Consider the following 23354-nt stretch of genomic DNA (forward strand, 5'->3'; position numbering starts at 1 on the left):
ATTATTGAGTCCAATAAATTAATGGTTATTAAAAAAAAATTCCTTGTAATGAAAAAAAAAATGAAAAAATTTTAAACTTCACCAAGACTTGAACACGAGCCCACCGCATGACAAACGGCAACCTTACCGCCTGCGCTACAGCGCTCACTTGATGTACCAAGAGCAAAACAGCCTTTTAAAGACTGATTACAATTCTTTCACTAACTCGTCATAAACGATCAAGAATTAGCTGCAATAATAAATACATTTATCTCCACAGCATTATTGCACTAAATTTATTATGTTTTTAATTTGAAGCATACATTTTACATGAAGATACGATACTTTAAGGGTGTTCATGCAATACTCTAAATACAAAACTATTCATATGCTCGTTTATCATAGTTATTCAACTACATATAACAAATATTATAATATTACTTAATTAATTTATGATAGTTGAGCATATGAATAGTTTTGTATATAGAGTACTGAATGGTTACCCTTAAATTATCATATCTTCATGCAAAATGTATGCTTCAAATTAAAAACATAATAAATTTAGTGCAATAATGCTGTGGAGATAAATGTATTTATTATTGCAGCTAATTCTTGATCGTTTATGACGAGTTAGTGAAAGAATTGTAGTCAGTCTTTAAAAGGCTGTTTTGCTCTTGGTACATCAAGTGAGCGCTGTAGCGCAGGCGGTAAGGTTGCCGTTTGTCATGCGGTGGGCTCGTGTTCGAGTCTTGGTGAAGTTTAAAATTTTTTCATTTTTTTTTCATTACAAGGAATTTTTTTTTTAATAACCATTAACTTATTGGACTCAATAATAAATAAAAAAAGTGCATTTGTTAACAGATTAATATAAAAACATTGAGTTTATTTTACCTCAACTCATTTGTTATAATAAAACGCATTTTTTGTATTTATTACCAAATCTAATTAATTAATGGCTAGATTTGACCATTTTATAAAATTTAAAAATCAATTTAGGAAAAGCATTTTTATTTTATTCATTCACTTATACCATAAGTACTTCTGCTGTCAGATAGATCAAAGCTATCACTACTCCTTATTTCTTTATTACACTTTATTTTTCCGTATATTAACATTTGTCTTCGTTCACGCCGTTCACGGTGACAGGCTGTGAATATACTATATATAATTTTTGATATATTACGTTCTGCATTTAAGATGGCTACTGATGTATTTCCGCTGGCAGTATACTTTGTGCAGTCTGCATTCCTTATATCAAAATTCACTTACTATAGAGCGTAGTACTATTCAAGATGGCGGACTTGGCAACCTTGGCATATGCATTACTACACATTCTCACTTCACTGTTTTTGTGTTAGTACTTTACTAGCGTATAGTTTAAGGACGCAGCTAGTTTTAGGTATTTGTGGTTTTGTCAGTAATAATAAAGGCGTATTCTATTTAGGGTCAGTTCCACCAACTATTTAAGGAAGGTTTAACTCATTAAACTCTAGTTAAACAATAGTTTTCATTACATAAACTATGCTATTTTAACCAAAGTTTAAGTTAACTCGGGTTGGTGAAATCAGTCCTATGTAATGCGTATAAAATATATGTAGCTCTTGATGAGAGATTTTGAGGTACACGAGGGAAAAGAAACGAACGAGGAATTAAACGTTTTATTCAATAGTTATTGGCAGTGACGGTATTTTGTAGTAAACGAGAACGGAAAACGTATAACGATTTTACAGGATGGCGGGAAGGAGAAAGAAGGTTAGATTCTTATAAAAGACAAATATTATGAATATTTAGCTACAGCTGCTTACAACTATTATAGGAATTACTGGTTATTGTACTGAACATCGGAATAACTTCAGATAACCATGAATGTAGAGCTAAAACAGTCGTTAAACGATTAATTGAAAGAAAGGTATTTAAGAATGTAAAGAGAGAGAGAGAGAGATGGAAATATACAAACTTACTTTAAGAAAATCAAAATATTTATTGCTTTTAGATTTTTTTGCGACCAGAGGATAGAATTGGAGTTATCGTCGCTGGTTCGAACACAACGAAGAATGATCTGGGAGTCGATAATGTAGAAGTTCCTGATTATGTGAGAACACCATGCTGGGATGAAGTAGAAAGAATAAATCAATTAAAAATATCAAAAAATCAAACCACGTGGGTGAAAGCTCTACATGTAGCGATGGATTACATAGGCAGAGAATGCATGTAAGTGCAAGCGAGTCGAACTTCGGAGCTCTCGATACAATCATGACTTAAAATTTTTCCGATTTCACTGTTTCAATGGGTAGCGGTTCCTGCCAAAAAAGTATAGCTCTCATATGGGATCGTAATGACGAAAAGGACATAGTGCAGCAATCCGAGATCCAAACAATTATGTCGCAGTTAAATGAGAAAAACATTCGACTTACGATTGTGTAAGTTCTTTATAATTTATAAATCCTTAATTCGTGTTTCAAACATCTTATACTTGGTAGGTCGTTTGTAATTTTAGAGGTCCTAGAGAGATCAACGATTTTGTTTACAACGACTGGACAAGCTCTGAAAAAATGTGGGCAATGATCGAAGAAAAGGTAAGAATCGAGAAACTGAAAACACACCGACGAAATGTCTAACAATCTTATCATTCGTCGTAGAGAAGCGGACAATATCTAAGTTTTCGTACTGCTTTGTCAGATCTGGAATTTTACCATGTAAGAATAGTTGGGGTGGTCCCGTGGAAATGCGATCTAGAAATTTTAAACTTCACTATACCCATCGCATCATATTCAAAGGTACGTATAATCCAAGTGGCCAAAAACAGGAAGATCGAAATAAAACGGTTAGTGCATATAAAAAAACGTTTTCCAGATCTCGAGAAGACCAGTTTTAAAAAATTGGAAGATGTTCAGCTCTTGCGGAGACGAAGCGTCTAAGAAGTCGGAAATAGTAGATAGACACAGAAATCGTTATAAAAAAGATGAAACTGTACCTGGTTATTTGTATGGTGGACAGTTTATTCCAGTAAGAAGTAGGTACAAATACTAGGAAAAGTTTCATTGCTGATGCCAAACTACTAATCGTTTCTTATGTATCCTAGCTGAAGACGAGGAAAATATGAAGCCCAGTTTCGGTTCCAAAAGCTATAAACTTTATTCCTTTGTGCTGAAGAAAGATGTTGGCATAGAGAATTGGGCGTGTGAGGAGAGTTTACGGATCGTTGTACCGGAAAATGAAGTAAGTTGGAACTGGTAATTTGAGATATAAGATAGACAAAGAGGAAGGAAAGATTTTAAAATTAATTCGATCATTTACCCTATTTTCATCAGATAGCAGCAGAATCATTTTATACATTAGTGAAAGCAATGGTTAAAAAGGATCTAGTCGCGATAGTGAGGAAAGTTTATAATTGTATTTCTTCACCAAAAATGGTAGCTCTATTTCCTCGAATTGACATGGAGTCAGAAGAGCCTTGGGTAAGTGAAGAATTGTTGGTACATTATGCAAAATTGATTCATCCACTTTTTAGCTACAGTGTAACTATAAGGCCTATTTCAAAATCACGAAAAATCTAGAAAACCATTCATAAAACGATCAAGTCTCTGCGTAGAAATTTGACGGTTTCATTAACGGTTTTCTGTGATTTTGGACAAACCTCAAGAGTTGTAAAGGAAGTATGGAGTGAAATTAACTGAATAATTTAAAGAATGGTGAATCTATTTTGCACAGTATTGAATCACAAGATAATAAGACTTGTTAATGTTTTGGAATATGCAGTGTTTAGTCGAGATGGTCTTACCATTCGAAGATGAGAAGAGGACAATAAATGAAAGATTTCCAAAGTCACTCACGAAAGAATTATCGACGGAGCAAATAGAAAGCATTGATAATTTATTGAAGACTTGCGAGCTGAGAGAAGATGAGTAAGTTTATTTAAGTAATTATGGTGATACCTCATATTATAATAAATTTTTACAAATAAACAGGTTTCTACCAGGGTGCATACCGAATCCCAGTACACAGCGGAAGTGGGATGCATTGGCTTGTCGCGCATTGGGCGAAGAAGTGAAATATTCGTCTGCGCAACTGGAAAAGCTAGAAAATATCTTAAAAATGCCGGAGAGACTTAAAAATAATATGAAATCATGTCTTTTAGAAGTAACGAATGTATTTGATTGTAAATTAGTGGAGAAAAAAGTGGAAGAAGGAAAAAATGTGTAAGTGAAATAATCGGTATAATCAAATGGAGCGGTGAGGATATTTTGGTAAGAAGATAACTTTTATGTACTTTTAGGAAGGAACACGAGGAAATATCAAGAGATGAATGTACCGTAGCCGAAAGTGCAGAGGAAATAGAAATATTAGACAAAAAGGAGTTAAAACTGGAAACGAACATGGAAAATGAAGCCTTATTGGATGTAGATTTAGAAGGGATGTTTTAAGAATGGAAATGATTTGATGAAGGAATCGATGAGAATCGAGATGAGAATTTATCTTGTCAATCTCGAAACACCTATTTTGTAAAGATTTTTTATTTAAGATCTTAAGCACACATACACTATCCATTTCTCGGCGTCAATGTTACAATAAGTTTGTAACAATAGAAGTTTTAATAAAAGATCAAAATCTTGTGTTTAATGTTGTATTTTTTAATAGTTTTTCACATTTGTTATGTTAAAATGTTGGACATTTCGATTATTTTAATGAACGATATGTAATACAAATTAATATAATTGTATTCAACTTCTTAGTCTTCAACTTAATTAGACTCATGCAGAATGTTCTCGTCTCCATTATTCATGTTGTACTGTACACTGAAAAATTGATTTGTCTTCATAAGTATAGTATAGAAATTTAACAAAAAAAACAATGAATGAAATTAATTAAAAGGTCAACGAGTCAATTTCCTACAATGTTGACTGTACTATCCCGTGTATTATAAGAAAAAGATACGAAGTTTATTAAGGGTGAACCCTACCAAGTCGGGTTAAGTTAACCCGACTTGGTAGGGTTCACTTTAAATGTAAATTTAAAATTTGGTATATCCCCGCTAAATAGAAAAATTAACCCGGAAACCTTGGTGGAAATGGAAAAAAGAAATAAAGGTGTACAATTTGCGTAGCACTTACTGTAGAGATTTTATGAGATTGTGGAACAAAAATCGCGATTCGCGCGGTTTCGAGTGGTTCGAGTGTCGGTTGTCGCCGTTGTCGGTTGAAGCTAGCACGCGCCACGCAGCACGCTAACTGCAGTTCAGCAGACTGTAAAAACATTCAATTTGTTGTTGTTATTCTCACTACTTACTGTACTGTCAGGTTTCTTTGTATCATTGAACAACAATTATATTTTTCAATTTCGACAAGAAGTATGTGGCGATTCTAATAATACACGATGCATTTAATAAAAGTTAACTAATATCAACGTAGTACAGATAATAGAAGAATTTAAAAAAAATAATGTTATCATTTTCTTTACAATCAATATTTGGCTATGATGATTTTAAAAGTGATATACAGAAGAAAGCCACAACGGCTGTCTTTAAAGGTTAACTTCGTCTATCAATGAACTTCATCTCTGTAATTGCATAGAAAAATATAAATTATATTTTTTTAGGAAAACGAGACGTATACGTGTGTATGCCAACCGGATCTGGAAAATCTTTGTGCTTTCAACTACCAGCAGTTTTGTGTGAGACTAAAGTAGCGATTGTGTTTTCACCTTTGCTAGCACTAATCAAGGTAAAGAAGGCCCAGCGAAGAAGTCTATTTGTAACCCAAATGTATCTTGTTTACCTTGACTCTTCATTGTATATACTGAAATCTTAACATTTCTTTCAGAATCAAATTGATTTCCTAAAAAGTAAAAAAATAAATGCCTGTTCACTGAATTCTACAACATCATCAAAAGAGAAGGACACTATAATACAAGATTTGCTTTCTCCTATGCCAAAAATAAAGCTGTTATATGTTACTCCAGAAATGGGGGAACAATCTCGTTTTAAGGCAATACTAGATCTGAGTTTTTCTATCCATTGCCTCTTTGTCTCTACTATGATTTACTTTTATTATTGGTAATTCTTTTCGTTTACTTGCAGACTATCATATGCAAAATGAAAAAGGCAGACACACTCTCCTATTTTGTTATTGACGAAGCTCATTGTCTAAGTCAGTGGGGCCATGATTTTAGACCCAGCTACAGGAAACTTGGAATGCTGAAAGAGTTATGTCCCGACATACCAATGATTGCTGTAACAGCTACTGCTGCTAAGCATGTACGCTCTAATTATACGTATATCGTTCTTCGTCGGCGATAGAAGTACAATGTATAAAACACCGAATCATTGATTTTATGCTGCATCACGCGTCATTATTTAATTTTTGTAGGTAGTCGACGATATCTTTAGATGTTTAAATATGGACAAACCTTATATTTTCTCCGTTCCTGTATTCCGGCCCAATCTGTTTTACGACGTATGGTTTTTGGAAGCTCTGGAAAAACCGTTCGAACACTTAGAAACATTTGTCAAACAAACGTTGGGTGATTCAAATGAAACTCTACCAAAGGTATGATAAGACTGGGATCATAATAGAAATTTGTCCAATAGACATTCTCTCTATTAAATAAGTGCTGTCATGGTAATAACACCGATCCATGTGCTTTAGTTGCAAAGAAATTGTGGTATCGTATATTGTAGAAAAAAAGAAACTACCGAAGTTATAGCCAATAAATTAACGCTTTCTGGAGTACCTACACTTGCCTATCATAGCGGTACGTTGAATGTAATTTAAAGTTATCCCGGTTTATTTCTTGTATAAGGATTTGTTTTAATAATCGGTCTACTTTTTCCTTTTAATTTGCCAGGCTTAAAAGTACAGGAACGTAACAATATACAAAACCAATGGACTTGTGGTCAAATACCGGTCATTGCGGCAACGTGTAGCTTCGGAATGGGAGTTGATAAGGGATCGGTAAGGTATGTGGTGCGGATTGTAATAAAAAACCATTCTGACAGAAAAGATTGATATTTTAAAATTTCAATTACTCAGCCTATTTTATGTAACAGATTTGTCGTTCACTGGACGGTGCCACAAAACATTGCTTCATATTACCAAGAGTCTGGGCGTGCTGGTAGGGATGGAAAACCTGCCTTTTGTAGAGTTTATTTTAGTAATGAGGAATACGGGCCGATTTCTTTTCTGATTAAGGAGGAATCTAGGGAAAAGGATGCGAATTTGGCTAAAATACGCTGGAAAGATTTTGAGAAGAGCGTTGCCTATTGTCTCGAAACAAAGTAAAAAATTGTTCATGTTTATCATTAAAATATCGTAAATCTATTAATTTTTAATGATTTCCTTCGTTTTCGAGATGTCGCCACGGTGTTTTTTCAAAATACTTCGGTGATAGTCCACCTTCGTGTAAAGATAGGTGCGATGTGTGCAAGAATAAAGAAACAGTACAGCTCAGAATATCTGAGTTCGAAATGTGCCAAACGAAACGGGAAAAGCAAAGAAGTAACTTAGATTCGTTTGGCTTGGAGAAGTACGATGACGGCATGTGAGTAAGAGTAATGGGTTGTGGCATATTAATATTATTGTAGTGTAGATTCTTAAATTAAAAAAATCTATAGGTACGAATGTGCGAGTATGCAGGCTTCAAGAGAACAAATTATTGCTGAAGATAAACGCGAAAGCAGAGAGTTGATAGAGCAACAATTTTCCATAAGAAGGGGTGGCAATTCTCGAAGCAAGGAGGTAAAAATAAAAGTTTTTTTATTTAGCCAACGTTCTTTAACTTATAATTTCAGGTACATAAGAAAAATTGTGAGGATGCGAAAACAGCGCAAGTCTGTTCGGCGGAGAGTACAGATAGAAAAGTTCGTGGATTAACTGTTCAGGTACATAATCAATTTTTCTTGATAACTTGCTTCTCTCTTAATTTGGAAACATTCAACAATTCGAGGTATATCAAAACATAATTTTTTATTTGCTCCTTATTTTACAGGCCAGAGAACATTATTATCAAGAATTAAAAGAGCTGTTGTTTGAAAATTATAGACAGTTTCAATCAACGTTTGAGGATAACTTTACAGAAAAGGAGGTACACGATTTAGCACGACAGCTTGAGTACAAAATAGTTTGCGAAACTAAACTAGCTAACAAATACAAATATGATGTATCGAAAATGGTACGTGGTATATTATTAAACTTTAATGGTTTATGATATATTTTTATTTTATTGTTTTACCCATTTTATTTAGTTTTTAACTAATTTTTATCTTTTCATTATGGTAATAAAACAACAACAAAAGATCTCCTCTATACGGAAATGTATCAGCACTGCCTCAGTGTCCGAATATTTGCTGAAGTGTAATAAAGAGAGCAGGTTGTTGCGGCAAGAGTGTTCTGAGGACATTACTGTTTTTGCAAAGAATTTGAGCGATGATAAGACAGGTGACGACTGTACAATTGTTGGAGCCGATGCGATGTCGTGTAATGGCAAAGGCACGCTTAAGCTTGATACGGAATTTAAAACTGCTGCGGAAATAAGAAACCTGAGTAGTACTCATGAGAAAGCTAATGACGTTAGATTGGGCACTAGCTTGAAAAAGAATAACCAGCGAAGCGAGAGTTCAACGACATACCTTAAGAAAGATAAACAAAGTTGTATAACCAATGGATTCGTTTGTGCTCGAACTATTCATGAGAGTGAGAATGCAATGAGTTTAAAAAGAAGCTGCAAAGAACTGGAAAAATCCAAACTCAACGCGAACACTGTGTCAGTGTACGAACAATTAGTGAGTGTATCGTCAAAAGTAGATAGTAACAGTGCTGATAAAAAGAATATACTCAGTGGGAGAAACATTTCTCAACATTTAAATAATTCTTGCAAAGGTCATAAAGAGTTTGTTCGAGAAAGAGTTAGGGATACTAATGATAATTCTACTGCACTGAAAAAGCGAAAAATGATTGAACTCTTTGGCGATGACGCATTTTCGAGTAAGGATGAACGAACTAAACGTAATAAAAGTGAGTCACAATTGGCCGATTCTAGTAGTAACGATATTAATAGTATTTCAAAAAATAATATATTTAAGAAAGATTCATCGAATAAGCTTGACAACAAAGATGAAAAGAAAGGCAATAATTTTGCCGTGAAAGATCAAGTAAGTGCGAAAACTCGAACCAAGACGGTCGTGAAAGTGAATAAAGCAATGCAATTTAAAACCGCTGAAATGGTAAAGTCATGCCTCATGAAGTACTATCTAACTGGCCGTATACCGGATAAATCAACATTCTCCAGAATCTGTCGAGAAATGCATCATAATGTTATGGATAAGAAAATAACTGGTAGTGTATCATACAATATGATCTCATTTAAAATTGTTGATGAAGCGATTGATGTTACTGTGTATTTTTTTTTTTAGATAAGATACTTATAAAAGATTACGTTGATCAATTCATGTCCAGCAACACTTAAAAGTACTATATTTAAGACCACGCTTAGTGACTACAAAAAATTAATTTTTTAGCAATGTCTAATTTATTGTACATAGATAATAAGTATCTCTGCGATTGACTTTTTAAGAATTAAAAAGGAAATCGAATTGTCGTCTCGATGTTTTTCGTCAAGGACGTGTAATAAAGAAGAAATAGAAATAAGAAAACAATTTATTACCTATTTATTCATCTTTCCGTTCCTGATGCCCTTGCCTATTTAATGCCTGAATTGGAAAATGGTGTGACGTGTGGTGATTAGTAAAATTTATATAATATTTAAAAAAAACATTCTTTATTGAGCAATATTGACGACTTTAGCATTGCTACGATATCACTGGCAAGATTGAATTTTCTTAGTCTACAGTCACGTGAAAAAAATTTATCACATGTTTATACGCATACACGCTGTTATATATTATTATTCTTATATGTAATGTTTGCACGTCTAATATAAAATTACATTAAAAAATTTTTTAACGTTTGATCGTTATATCAATGAGGTAAAAAATGGTTCTAACGTCACGAGGTAAAGCTGTTTTTAAGATTATAAGTAAGTGCATTAACGAGAGTATTTCTATACTCTGAGACTATAAATACTGCCTCGATAGCTACTGAAGCGGTAATTATTTAAGGCAAGATTCGATAATTGACGCAATTGTTTGAACGCTATGCCATAATGTAGTCTCCAAGCGAAATTGCGGCTAATCTTTTTGATATTTACATGTGACATTAATAACCCGCTTAAATAACTATAGACATACACTCATACGTATGTACATACTACTTTCCAAACCTTTACGATACATGGGTATGCCCGATTCCCTCAAAAAAGAGATTAATCTCTCAAACTTATTAAGTAAAAACAATCTGTGGAAGAATATTATTTCTTTTGATCAATACTTATACATGATAAATAAACTGGATAAAATAGTTAAATATCGTGTTAAAAAAAATGTGTGTGATATCTCATAATGCTATTTACACATACAAAGAGTGATTTTATTGAGTTTCAAGTGTGCACCATAGAAATCATTAATCTCACTGATAAGACACACTTGGATCAAAATGATTTAATAAAAGAGAGCGTTAAAAGTTTGATTACTGAGCAATCCCGTGTTTCATAAATACTTTCAGCTAGGGATGGAGTGAGATTATTCTGAGGTAGTGCTATATCACCGGTTGAGATATTCACTAAATTTTCACAAAAACATATAAAAGCAGAGGAATGTGCCGATATTGTTTCGCATTTGATTAATTATAATTGTTCTATTACAAATATATAAATATATACAAATTGTATAAAAGTGTTTTTTTTTGTAGGTGAACCGACAGCGCGAACGCAAATGTCTCGTATTGGTGATAACTTTATAATGGATCGAATTTGAAACTCGTGTCAATTATTGAATAAATAAGTATTAGTTGACGATTCACTCTTCACTAATGCACAATTTAATCCTGTCTAGGCTTAATGTACTCTTTTATCTCTATCTTACTTTTTAACACGTGCTTTATGCAAGGACGCGTAGCAGTACTTTGCGGAAGAGGAGTATCAAAAGTTTTGATGGAATCTCTTATCTATATATGCTTGATAATTGATCGTTCGATGAATCTTAATGGGAGTGTTAGCATAAAGGCACAAAGCTCGTCACTTTCGAAACATTCAACAATATTATAGACATCAGAGGATTTTCGTCAATGCTATTTCAATTTTAAACTCTACGAGGTATCAGTCTTTATAGCTTTTATCCACATACAGTATATATAGCGCGCGCGCGCGTGCGCATGTGTTCGTATGTTTATGCGTGCGTGTACCGTGTATCAAGACTGCACAATTAAAGGCAGACTGTTTTTGCTCGTTTTCTTGTCCACAATAAATTCAAGATTTAATAATTTCGCATTTAATGCGATATTTATTGCTATTCCATCATTCGAAATAAGAAGAATGCTTATGTTTTTTCGTTTAATTTTTGCTACTGAATAAATCTTGAGTAAATACTTATCTAGAGTAAAAAACTGTAAAGAGCTTTTTTCCTTACTCGGTACGATCTCGCCATTGATGTGTACATAGCTTGCGCGCACATTTAAAATTCTCCCTGTTTCTTGCTATAATAAAATGTACATTGGTGCGCTACTTTTATATTAAGAAAAAGTATGTTTCCTAATAACTCACCTTGAAACCTCGATTTTGCAAAAGTTCATATGTCGTATTGTATATTTAAAGAACACTAATACTAAGAGCAAGAACAATGTAGTATCGAACTGCCCCTGTGGATCCCGCGCTTTTACTATATATGTACAATTTAATCTAAAGGATTGTAGAACGATGCTTTGGCCTGTGGATGTTATAAAAATAAGATGTGTTGATTAGGCCCGATGCCTGTTTGCTTAAATGGTTCCAGCAGAACCCCTAGATTCTTTGGAAATCAATAATATACCATACGTAACATCATCGAACGATTCAATCTCATACAACTTCTTCCTTGAGATATGGCAGTTCTTCCAATGGCATCGACCGCTGTTCTTCTTCCGTTGGACTTAGCAACGAATTGTAGTAAGTATCCAATTCTTTTGTTTTAACAGAAGCTCGTCTCTCATTTAAAAAGCTCAGCCTTTTCCTTTGCATTTCTGCCTCGAACCACTGTCCAGGGGATGTGGAGCCTTTCGGTTGATGGAGTAAGATCTTTGCAACACTCCAAACCAAGAAAGTTGCGCCAAATAGAAAAAGGACGTACATGATGACTTCCTGAACTATCGGTAGTACGTTGAGATACAAGAGAAATCGATTATTCATCGATTCTGGTAGCTCGTGCATTCCCTGCAATAATGACACACCTATCAAGTTGTTTCTCGCGCATATGAATTTACAAAAAAAAATATGACGTTGGGAAATGTAGGAGGAGGAGGAGGAAGAGGCAGAAAAGATGGATAAACTGTCTACTAGCTGCTTCTGTCCGTAATATTACACAGCAGCAGACTACCATGTCTTTGCGCGTACACTACATAGCATGACAAACGTTTTTCCCTTCTTCCTGTTTTTGTCCTACTTCCTCCTCCTCCCTTTATTCCTCTCCTTCTTTTTCTACACAATTTTTTCATCATTATATGCAAAACAGCTATTTGCACGATCGTCCGAAGAAACAGAGAATCGTGAAAAAATGATCGGTAGAAAAAAATCTACGCGACATATCGTATAACGAGGAAAAAACGGTTTGAGCGTAGACGCTTGGAAATTTCTCGAGCGATTTACGTAAGCTCTCCCAATGAATACTTACAATCTCGAACCAAAGCAATGGTAGGACAAAATCCTTGAATCGCTCGACCCTAGCGATGGATTCGATGTCCTGCAGCGCCATGTTGATTTGGAATCTAAACGCAAGTTGTACCGGTAAGCCAGATTTTGGTTGGATAAAGAAGTACGATTCATGATTTTCTGCCAAAGGTTTTAACCCTTCCACTGCATTTAACACTTGTGGATCAGCTTTGTAGAAGTGTGGATATGACAGAGCAATTGGAAATCCTAATGGATTATTTATTATTATTATTACACTTATATATACACACAGAATTAGTATACGTACCGTAATAACAATCAGTGACGTCTATGAAGCCGGCCGGAAGGCAACGACCCAGCCGACAGAAACATTTGTTTTCAGGATTGATCAGACCATTGTCCAATTCATTGTCCATAAATTTGAACAGATACGTCTGCATCCCTTTTATAGTTTCCTCGCCGGTTCGGATCTGTCGTTGGGTAAGGAGGAGAAAAAACTGGATTATATTACCGTAAACGGTAAAAATGTATGAATTATGGGGAATTTACCATACGAGCACTGCGACAAAGACTTTTCCTAAAGAATATCAATGTGTCGTTTGGCTCCAAGTAACCACGAAACTTGGCACCGTCACTGGCACCTTTCACATTGGCACAACTCCCGGTCCATTGAGGCAAGTTGTAGTCACCGTTGTACTTTTCAATCAACCCAGTCATGCGGACATCGTCCTGCCCCGTGTAAACAGTCTCGTAGTCACCTTCAAAGTCGTACATCTGTCGAGATCGAGAGAGCAGAAAAATTGAAATTTTCAGATTTCAGATGGAAAGTACAAAATAAGTAGACAACTGAAATACTATGCTTACTCTATCAATCAAACCCAATTTGTCAAATTTGATCCAAGATGGCATCAGATGATTACCCAGGGTGACTAGAGTGGACTTGTAGCCAAACATAAACTCTTTGGCGGTCATTTGGACCAACGGTCGAGAGTCCGTTTGACGAATGATTACGTTCAGGCCAAATCTGGTAAAATAGGAAGCGTCTCTCATGACGTTGGCTATACTCTGAAAGTACATAAAGAGAGGCTGTAAAGAAATCGTTATTGGTTAGGTGCAGGTGGTGGTGCATTGACCGTTGGGCGTTCGAATGCGCACATGCGCAGAAAAGTGACGCAAGAATCGTTGAATAAACTGACTGGATCCTGCAGTACCGTTTATATGAATATTTCATTTAGACAAAATAACGAAGTTTCGCAAATGATCTATTCGGTGGATGATTGCGAATACGGCTCGATGACCCCATTGGCGTCTTACCAAGAGTTTAGAGAGACTCGCTGCGAATTTTTTGCGCGTGTCATAACCTAAATTACAAAGAGTCTTCTGTTCGAATTGGTAGTGCTTGTCACGCGAGCAGCCAATTAAATGATCATTATGACACAATAATGCTTTATTAATATGGGATGAGACAGTAACGGTCTTTGTGCTTACCAATAATGCGATATTCGGTAGGATTAAGAGATCCTCTTCCGTGCCATTGCTCATTTCTGATTGGTAAGTCAATGGATGAAGCGGTACAGCTGTCACAGTACCGTTATCGTTAAACTTTACGCTGCCATGCTCCATGTTCTCTCTGAAAGGCAAAAAAAGCTTGATCGTTGCTTAATCGACGAAAGATAATATAATAATTGAGATAAAAATTGGCAAGGTCTCACTTGTATACGTAAGGACCGACTTCCTGAAACTTGAGCTTGCTATCCTTGCCGGAGATGTACTCTTCGTGATTGGTCACATTGAAAAGGTAGACCTTGAGATAGAGGTCGACCGGAGGTTTCCTCCAGAGCTCAAAGATCTCGCCTCCATCGGCGAGCACTACTTTCAGTTTGAAGAGGAAATCATAGGGTTGGCAGAGTAGTACGAAACAGCCGGTAACAAGACCCACCAGACCCAAGCTCATCAGTACAAAAATACCTGTAGAACGGCTATGATTATAAACTCGATTAAACAGTGCATGGCATTCGATATAAAGACACACGCTACAGGCATTTCAGGCCATTTGCCGGAATAAAACAACGCACAACCGTGCGGTGCGATCCTTGAACGGACGATTTATGGAAGCGGCGCGTCACGAGTTTCTACGTATTATATATATACACAACAATACTGTTCTAGAGTTTACAAGTTTGACGGATCAACGAGAAAAGGTCCTTGAATCTTTTCTGAGATTATCAACTGGGAAGACATAGGTGTATCATTGCTGGGAAGCGGAAGTTTCGTTGAAACAAGTTGGCCATGCGCGAGAGAAAATGCGTTATTGCTCTGGAAGCGTATTTCGACATAACCTTCATAGAGCGAGCGTCTCGCGCGTCCTGCGAAAGACCTGCCCCCTATTATTATTAATAATAAGAAGGCGGAAGGAAAAGATCGACGCACACGGGAGCGTTGTCTCTCTTAATGGATACATCTGATATTGATTAATCTGATAAACGGTAACCTTAACGGATAAAGTTGTCTACTTTACACAATATATATATTTATAATCGATATTTCTTTCTCCGCCACGGAATGAAAAAATTAGCAACGAAAGCTTGGATCGGAACTTTACCAAATTGTCCATTAAAATCAACTATTTTATCCGAAGGAAACCGGTTTGCGGTTTCCAAAAACGATGCTTTCAATGTCGTATCTGCATGTTATAGTAATGGTGGTAGTAACAGTGGTAGTGGTATGTGCATAGAGGGAAATAGGGATCATTAAAGCTGACTCGTTGTCTTTGACCCATAGCGTGCAACAATGACAAATCGATGCGATTGGTGTGAAATAATATTAGGTATAATCTGGCCCGAGACGGATTGTTCAGTTTGCGTGTGTTCCGGAAGAATAGCTATTCGAAGCACGTCGCGCGTGGTTGGTCTATTAATCGCTTCATTATTTCTCGGCACAAGACGAGTCTGGCCTACCGAGCATAGTAATATCTCTCTTTAACTGAAATAATATGTACGCAAAAAGCTGCTTGACGTTCCTCTTACTGCACAGTCCCAAGGATCACGATCACAAAAAAGGGAATAATGCTTAGTATGTATCGAAGGGTTGAGTGTGCATAGCGTTAAAGCTTAATACTCTTCTTCGCAATTTGTCGATTCCTACGCCTTTGACCTCTCGCGCCCCCTCCCCCTCCCGCTCTGGTACGAATGTAATTTATATTAGGTAAGTATCGACATTTTTCATTAATCCAGATTTCAGATCAGGACGATTGAGTACGTATTGCGTTAAAACTTAATATTTGGTCATTTGTCGGTTGCTACGCTTTTTACTTATTTTACGCTATTTTTCGTATCTTAATTGTTATCGAATAAATTCTAACTTGTAGTAGATCTGTGTGCAACTTTAATAGAAGAATCAGAGCCAAAGGGTTGAACAGGCAGTGCGTTAAAGTTCATCACTACGTTGTTATTAGTGATTGCTACGCCTTTGACCTCTCTCGAGACACCTTTCACATCTAACGCATCATGCTCATGTAAGCCTAACTTATGCTATATCCGTGTGCAGTGCTAATTATAATCTCTAGTTATTTTTTTCTTTCATACATATTTAAAAATCGAAGGGTTCAGTCCAGTGAACTAGTATCGCATTCTGGAATTTTGTTACTTCCCATGTTCGAATGTTTGGTTTATCAATAGGCCGATACTAGCGCTACTGATACATTGCTAACATTGCTGGGCCAACAGCGAGTAGCGAGCGACCCTTTACAAATCAGACATTCAAGTTTGCTAAGTTGCCGGTTGCCACGCCTTTCACCTCCCTCGCGCCACCTTTCGCAACCAACGCATCTTACCATTCTTACCCGTTCAAAACCCAAACACTTGATGCGCGTTGAACGTTTAATCTTTCATCAGTTTTTGTTCTTCTTCGTCCATGTTTCAGAACAAGAACCAAACTTACCGAGTCTTTATGTAATTCGTCGCTTGTGCAGTGCTCACTTACACTGGCTTATATCGATTCTGCTCCCAAAAAATGAAAGATCAAGGTGTTTTAGCCAATAAGGTCTCTCTCTTTCTAATCTCGGCAATAAAATCGGCGCAAGCCAGTTTATGCGGTAATTAAAAATCTCTTTTTATGCTGTAACATTGATTTCCTACCCCGGCCAATTTCTAACCTAATTTTGCAATAAGATCGTTCGCGATTAGCCAAGCATGCGAATTGCACTTTTAACCGGGACTAATGCATTACTGCAGGTATTAGGAACCGGTTTCTTGCTTTCTTTCGTAAAATTCTCGTGGAATTCGATTAAAAGAAAGAGAAAGAGAAAGACAAAGAATAAAGTACTATCTCGGATTATATTAACTACTTACTTCTAGACCATCTCGGCCTGCCATCCGAGTGTACGGGTAAAGCAGCACTGAAGAATTGATTGACCACGACCGAGGATTTTCTACGAAGACTCTTAGGGTTTCGCGTTGACGAAAAGTTCTCAGAATCCGCTACGTCGGCTGATGTCGGATTCGTACTCACCGCGGAGTAACTCCTACCAGTTAGCCGATTCCAAATCATTGTGATATCCTCCTTCATAATTTTACACTGTTAATCCGTACGCGCTATTCGTCCGATCTCAGGCTTTTTTCAAAATTCGAAGAGAAGCCGACTCGATAGTTCGAACACTCTTCTTTTTTAGCGTATAGCGTTCACTTTGAAGACATTGCAACACGCTCAGGTTTAAAAAATTACTCCAGGAGTTCACTTAAATCAACTCGCATTGGCGTCAACTCACGTTTCAGCGTGCTCTACGTGGTCCGAATAATTTTTCGTCAGATTGAAAAGTAAATATAGCGATTCGCGCGCGCGCGCGCACGCTTTATTTACAAATAAATAGGTAAAGTACGAAAAATGTGCGATAACGCGCTAACTGTTATCGCGTGCGGGGGTGAAAGTCTGGAGTTTATTCCACTTTTGGACGAACTGGCGTTCGCGATGCTGGCGCCGTGCGATTTCGTGCAAAAGTGATGAAAACGCGGATTGAGCGAGTTTGAAAAATATATCGGCGAGTGTTTGGTAGCCCCACCTGTAAGAGCAGTCAACGGCGAGGAGCGAATGGAGATGGTAGGCAACACGTGGAGCTTTGACCAATGGTGGTGGCTCTTGGCACACCCGTCGCCCGACGGACGGACGGACGGAGGCCGGAGGCGGCAGCGGTCTTCAGCGGATAGTTCGAGTCAGTTCGAGACTCGAGTTCTCCTCGGGGCTCGGGGCTCTCCAGTATACTTACAATAATAGTTTATTCAAGTAGTCTTCCGCCTTCTCTCCTCGATCTCCCCTAACCCGTTTTATCTTTCATTTCCCTGCTCCTGTTCAATCGGTTGCGTTCAATTAACGCGCCGACACGTAGGGAAGGCTTCAAGATAAGTAAACATATACAGAGGGTGCTGCACTTGTATGACGCTCCAGAGCTAGAACCTATAAATTCATTTATATCTGCGTAACTGTAAAGAGATATCACAATTCCCCCCCCCCCCCCCCCCCTACGACCAGTTTAAAAGCAAATAGAAAAGTTTCGAAAGGGTACTGTGTGCATAAAATTGACATCTCTTATATGTATACCTAACGGGAATAACAATATTTTTGTACATCTATGCTTTTATACTCTGGGGGACGGGTTATCTGTGCCTCATCCTGTATATGCATGCATCCACTACGTGCTTATTAACGCAGTGATATTGACACGAGAATGTGTAATGGTGCATTTGTATACTATCAGCACTATATCTATCGGTTAATTTCGTCCTGCATCTATAAACGAAACTTGAGCTTAGCACGGTTTTAGTTAAAATCAAATATCTCACTTTAACTTTTAATACAATGGTTAGTTCGGCCGTCCCCTTAACTAATTACCAAACTAAAATTTGAGCTTAGTTTCGTTTATAGGTTTGGCTCTTTGTCATTTTTCTCAGACTTTTTCTCGTATTCGTAAACGTTACACATTTTCATTTTATCATGTTAATGTTGGCACGCACGAAGCGATTACATATCAATTAACAGCTCTGAACAAGGCTGCATATATATCCTGTTCCTGCTTGTTAATGCATAAATTTGAACCTTTTTCCTCATTCAATTTCTATCTGCCAACACTCTCAAAGAAAAGAAGATATTCATCAAGCTGTCAGCGCCATGCTACGACGGGAAGCGCACAAACTATGATAATAAAACAGTAAAGTAGCCCCAAGAGAGGTTATTTGTACAGGGTTTTGTACTTTCAACACTTAATCGATTCTAAGAAAACTGCTACACATAATATTTTGCTGTAATAAGCGGTGAAAAAGCATTTTCGTGAAATAGCAAGAAACAATGTTTACCCGTCACTTTTTTCCTTCAATTATGTACAATGACAAAAAGCTTGTACTGGCAAAAAACTGCGATTCATTATACCAGTCACAAGAAGCTAGCAAAGCTGCGACACATCGCACGCAAGCGAGATCCTTAAATCTCATAAATTATCTCTTTAGCTATGACGCGAGTTTTATTTATCCCGAGCAGCATTATTTTCTCGTGTTGTATTATAAACATACACTTATACGGTTTTCCTAATCTTGATAGAAATCCATACATGTGCAAGTCCAACAGAACCCGGCGTGGCGTTAGTGACTAGTGTCGCGTCAGTCGCGTGTTCCATAATAACCTCACTACACTCTATTTACATCTCTAGAGCTACATTGTATCGCTCGCTCTGACAATGTTAGAACGAAAAAACACACGCTCGGATGTAATAGCAGCGTATGCGTGTTTCTCCGCGCATAATATATCTGTCTCGAAGATTAAACCGAAAGAATTAATTATTATGGGTGGTGAGAGTACGGCTCTTGTCGATACGTCGACGTATACTTGATTATCAAGCCTAGCCGGGTCACGTTTAAATTTAATCGCTTCGCGGATAATAGAATATACGTGCCATTCGTCATACCATCGAATTCTCATTAGTTATTTCACATGTACCATAAATCTTATCTCATTGAACGTCAATCGAAAGAAATAACATTTTATTCTTTGTTACTTGTGTTTTTTTTTTCTTCGTGCCTCGTGCTGTCTCTCCCTCCACCCTCCCCCACCCCCCCCCCCCCCTCCTCTCGAAAAGGTAGGTATAGTAATAATTGTAGAGACCGCGAGGGTAGTAGATTTGGATAGAATATTTGAATATCGTTAACCGTTATGAGATGGAATAATACGGACTGCATATCAAATTGCGAAGGACTGGGCAGGAACCGGTATTTAAAAACTGCGATAAAAATAGTCTTCCACGATTTTTCTAAAGCTCCGCACTGAAAATTAAAAACTATTTGATTGAAATAAATCTCTCTATGAATAGCGCTGATTAAATATTTATTTGTTATTAGTCGAGTTCAATTAAAATGATTACACTTTGATTTGATTCAAACAATTTTTTTAAGGTCAATCAGCTATTTATTAAAACCATGTGTGTACATCTTTAATCGGCATTATTCCAAGAAAGATTTATTTGAATCAAATTATTGTTTTTTCCGTGTGTACAATCGTCTAATATTGCACTATTCCTATTGATATATAGCTATATAAATATTGGACCAATCATGAGGAGAAAAAAGTTGAAAAGCGGAATGAGAGATTAATCTGCGCTTATTGCAACAACTTGACACGTCGTCAGTGTAGGCGCGCACTCACCCACATGCACACACACGAACGCGATCGCGCATCGTAAGAGATGGTCGCTTTTGATTTTACATATCGTTCGTAATTAAGCAGATTGATTCTTTTTTCGGTTTATCCGGATATGTAAATTGATCCTGGAAATATTCACGTGACGTGTCCGTGTATGAGTAAGCGAGTCGGCAACGTCACGTGCTTTTATGGGTCAATCGACATTATCGTGTCACTCGATTATAGTTATACTATATAAACATATTATAGCATGTATATAGAAACGTCACTAGGAATCCACTCTGTCGGATACTACTCCTGTCCTTGATTCGTGTGCTTGTCAATGGAAATTTTAGAGGCGACATTTGTACGTGGTAAGGGGGGGTGGTCGGCCGAAGAGGGGGAGATATCATTTTACCGATTCGAAGAAAAATTCTGACGCGGTGAGAAAACTTGGATAACGAAAACCAACGAGCGTGCGTATACGACTGTTGGAAAATCGCTCAATTACATTTCAGCTAACACTTTGCTCTGCACTTTATCCTCAAATTAATATAATTACGCTACGAAGAGAACGATTCAATTTTTTACGGTGCAACTCGAGCTGCATTGATTTTGGTCTCGAGATTAGAAACAGAGAGAGAGAGAGAGAGAGAGAGAGAGAATTTATTGACTAAAACTCTTGGATCGTCAATTTTTCGTGAACAGAATCATTGTACGAGTATTGAAATGGTTTTTGCATATATAGTAAGAAATAAAGTTGAGGTTGCTTCGAGTGGTGGAGTGATAATAGGAATGGAGAAGATCAGAAGGAGGGCAGGTATAGATAAGGGAAAGATATGTGGAAAAAATACAGAGGCATAAAAGGGCTGGCTTGACGTTAATTGAATTGCTGGAAGGAGGAAGGTAGTTGTGTGTCGTTAGCATAGTCTATAATTCTGCACAACCAGTTTCGTCCCACTGCTCGGCAGTCCTTAAAAAGAAAATAATAGGATCGTATGAGGAGACTCTCAGTATAGTCTCGCATCAAGCAGTATTTCTACCAATTTAAATATTTTTAATGCTTTTGGACGTCGCCCCCTCCCCTCCCACATCTCATATTCTCACTCCATCCCCTTCCCCTTCATTTCGCTAGTCTAGCCAACGTCCACGTAAAAAATATATTTATGCAAGAAAATATCAACATACCGCAAATATTCTCGACTGTATTGCAAATACGAAAAATCTCGTTTTGTCCATTTTATTCCGCTTTTTTACGCAGATTTATGAATCGAGAGGCTGAAATGTCGCTGAATAACATAGCGAAAAATTGTTATTACTGAAAGATTACGGAGGTCATGCGCGTATTTAGCTCGCACTTACAGATATTGCGCTGTTAATAATAATGACAGATATTACAAAGAAGCAATCGTTAATTTATTGTGCGAAGGAGCACCGAAAAAGATCTCTACTTTATTGCAGCGATATGGGAGAAAGAAAAATTTATATCCGTATTACACATGTAAGCGTGCGTTACGTTGTAAATGTATGAGACGCATTTTCCCAGAGCAGTGCGACACCACTTCCTACCCTAGAATTAAATGTACGTAAGAAACTGCTCCTCGAGTGCGTTTCTTACACTGTAATATTGGTTTCATGTTTTTTCTCACAACTTTTTCCACGAATCGAGCGATACGCGACGATACGAGGCTAAAAAAGTACCAAACAAAAACAAATTAAGAAAGAATGACAGAACCAAAAATAATTGAGGAAATGCATGTATATACCCTGGAGAGAGACGAATGTTTATCTTGCAAAGAGGCTGTGACTGTTGCTCGTTGATAATTTGAAAATGGTGCTAGCGTAGAGGGGATTCATCGAGCGCGTCCCCAGAAATTTTCTGGATAATAGATCAAAGGCTGCAGGAGACACTGCGAATGTCGCAAGAAAATTATGCATGCTGCATCGTGTTTTTACCAGCGATAAAATAACCCTCTGCCAAAAGCCAAATGTCGAATGCCAATGTCAAATGTTAAGTATACATATACTATGTACTATGTGTATATACGTACATAGCAGGACAGATTTACCGATAAAGTCTCGTGTAAGCGCGCGTGATCTATTGGGTTTTGGGCAATCTCTCGGAGAGCGAGAAAGAAAATTTGAAGAAAAAACATTAACGCGTGTAATATAATCTCCTTCGTAATAGTACTATTACCTACAATCCTGCTACCTCTATCAATAATGACGTCGAAGGTAGCCTTCGATTAATCACGGAGTTGTCTAAACGGGGGAAGCTTATTATAACGACGCGCGTGTCTCACCGATTCTACTACACCGTGCTCTCATTTTTTTTTACGCACGCACACGTGTACAAAGAAAGATAGAAACACACACACACACACACAGGTGCGCGCACGCACCTACGCACGCACGCACGCACGCACTCACTCACTCCTCGAATCTCCCTTGCCATATGTATCAGTCGAGAGTTTACAATGGTTTTACTCACGATATGGAAAATTGATGTAAGAAAGCATGTTGCGCCGATCTCTTATACGATGTTGAAGGAAATATTTGGAAAATAATCTTGATGCAAGCGTAAAGTATCGCAAGTCATGGGTATGTATGTTGTGTAGGATTTGTCGCAGAGTGTTGGTTGTTGGTCGAGCATGGAAGCTTAAATTTGAATGACCGACGAGATGTTGTCTCGACAAACGTTGGCATACTAAAGGTTTCGCTCTACGATTCGAGCGAAGTTTCAACCACCAATAAGTAAGTACTGGTATATGGCCGCATCTCCAAGTTCCATGATAAAGCGTAGTTCACGCTCGTTGGAGCCAAGATATACATAATACGAATGACCTATTATCTATCTGGGTCTGAAAGCGTTGAGCTTCTATGTAATGTGGGACGTGAATTTCTTTCTTTCCTGTTTCCTAATAAAATACAATGTATATACTATATACTATATATAGTTAACACCA

General features: G+C 37.1%; 3 protein-coding genes and 1 long non-coding RNA gene across 7 annotated transcripts; 2 read left to right on the forward strand and 2 right to left on the reverse strand.

Annotated features, from left to right (window-relative positions):
- The first annotated feature begins 1342 nt into the window (after positions 1-1342).
- On the forward strand, positions 1343-4599 carry LOC136785554 (X-ray repair cross-complementing protein 5-like). Its single transcript, XM_066746642.1, has 12 exons — positions 1343-1731; positions 1796-1888; positions 1973-2190; positions 2274-2399; positions 2477-2555; positions 2619-2756; positions 2833-2992; positions 3062-3198; positions 3291-3437; positions 3739-3884; positions 3948-4178; positions 4256-4599. The coding sequence occupies exons 1-12, from the start codon at positions 1711-1713 to the stop codon at positions 4401-4403; spliced, it is 1644 nt and encodes a 547-aa protein (XP_066602739.1). The 5' UTR covers positions 1343-1710; the 3' UTR covers positions 4404-4599.
- On the reverse strand, positions 4381-5194 carry LOC136785555 (uncharacterized). The gene is made up of 2 exons (XR_010824689.1): positions 5091-5194; positions 4381-4775 (listed from the first exon to the last, which is right to left on the reverse strand). It is a non-coding gene; the product is annotated as an uncharacterized lncRNA (long non-coding RNA).
- Positions 5179-9668, forward strand: LOC136785552 (ATP-dependent DNA helicase Q5-like). Of its 3 annotated transcripts, XM_066746638.1 has the most exons (14): positions 5179-5505; positions 5575-5699; positions 5799-5963; positions 6056-6232; positions 6345-6524; positions 6624-6729; positions 6823-6934; positions 7025-7252; positions 7327-7515; positions 7589-7712; positions 7766-7855; positions 7963-8145; positions 8270-9308; positions 9386-9665. In XM_066746638.1, exons 1-14 carry the CDS (start codon positions 5418-5420, stop codon positions 9436-9438), a joined length of 2859 nt encoding a protein of 952 aa, XP_066602735.1. In that variant the 5' UTR covers positions 5179-5417; the 3' UTR covers positions 9439-9665. The 3 variants fall into 3 exon arrangements, with proteins under 3 accessions (XP_066602735.1, XP_066602734.1, XP_066602736.1); XM_066746637.1 differs by having other exon boundaries at positions 8270-9555; XM_066746639.1 differs by lacking the exons at positions 5179-5505; positions 5575-5699; positions 5799-5963 and having other exon boundaries at positions 6176-6283; positions 8270-9668.
- Positions 9669-9734: 66 nt separating this feature from the next.
- On the reverse strand, positions 9735-23064 carry LOC136785553 (scavenger receptor class B member 1-like). 2 transcript variants are annotated; one of them, XM_066746641.1, is made up of 8 exons: positions 22880-23064; positions 14442-14697; positions 14218-14359; positions 13594-13794; positions 13279-13503; positions 13037-13199; positions 12731-12975; positions 9735-12273 (listed from the first exon to the last, which is right to left on the reverse strand). In XM_066746641.1, the coding sequence occupies exons 1-8, from the start codon at positions 22905-22907 to the stop codon at positions 11923-11925; spliced, it is 1611 nt and encodes a 536-aa protein (XP_066602738.1). In that variant the 5' UTR covers positions 22908-23064; the 3' UTR covers positions 9735-11922. The 2 variants fall into 2 exon arrangements, with proteins under 2 accessions (XP_066602738.1, XP_066602737.1); XM_066746640.1 differs by lacking the exon at positions 22880-23064 and adding an exon at positions 17079-17780.
- Positions 23065-23354: the final 290 nt, after the last annotated feature.

Source organism: Prorops nasuta, unplaced genomic scaffold (assembly GCF_024137725.1).
Source record: "Prorops nasuta isolate Cenicafe-Biocafe unplaced genomic scaffold, Cenicafe_Pnas_1.2 PNAS00003, whole genome shotgun sequence".
In the NCBI taxonomy this organism is placed as follows: Eukaryota; Metazoa; Arthropoda; class Insecta; order Hymenoptera; family Bethylidae; genus Prorops; species Prorops nasuta.

What these genes read in the sequence shown, in the direction of transcription:
- LOC136785554 (XM_066746642.1), top strand. Translation starts at nt 1,711, where the DNA reads ATGGCGGGAAGGAGAAAGAAG. An exon ending in AACATTCGACTTACGATTGT is followed by an intron (nt 2,400 to 2,476) that starts GTAAGTTCTTTA and finishes TTGTAATTTTAG; the next exon opens with AGGTCCTAGAGAGATCAACG. An exon ending in ACAGTTTATTCCAGTAAGAA is followed by an intron (nt 2,993 to 3,061) that starts GTAGGTACAAAT and finishes TATGTATCCTAG; the next exon opens with CTGAAGACGAGGAAAATATG.
- LOC136785553 (XM_066746640.1), bottom strand. Translation starts at nt 17,295, where the DNA reads ATGAAGGAGGATATCACAATGATTTGGAATCGGCTAACTGGTAGGAGT. An exon ending in TACCGAATATCGCATTATTG is followed by an intron (nt 13,795 to 14,217) that starts GTAAGCACAAAG and finishes ATGTACTTTCAG; the next exon opens with AGTATAGCCAACGTCATGAG. An exon ending in TTTGTCGCAGTGCTCGTATG is followed by an intron (nt 13,200 to 13,278) that starts GTAAATTCCCCA and finishes ACCCAACGACAG; the next exon opens with ATCCGAACCGGCGAGGAAAC.
- LOC136785552 (XM_066746637.1), top strand. Translation starts at nt 5,418, where the DNA reads ATGTTATCATTTTCTTTACAATCAATATTTGGCTATGATGATTTTAAA. An exon ending in CTTTGCTAGCACTAATCAAG is followed by an intron (nt 5,700 to 5,798) that starts GTAAAGAAGGCC and finishes CATTTCTTTCAG; the next exon opens with AATCAAATTGATTTCCTAAA. An exon ending in GCAATTCTCGAAGCAAGGAG is followed by an intron (nt 7,713 to 7,765) that starts GTAAAAATAAAA and finishes TTATAATTTCAG; the next exon opens with GTACATAAGAAAAATTGTGA.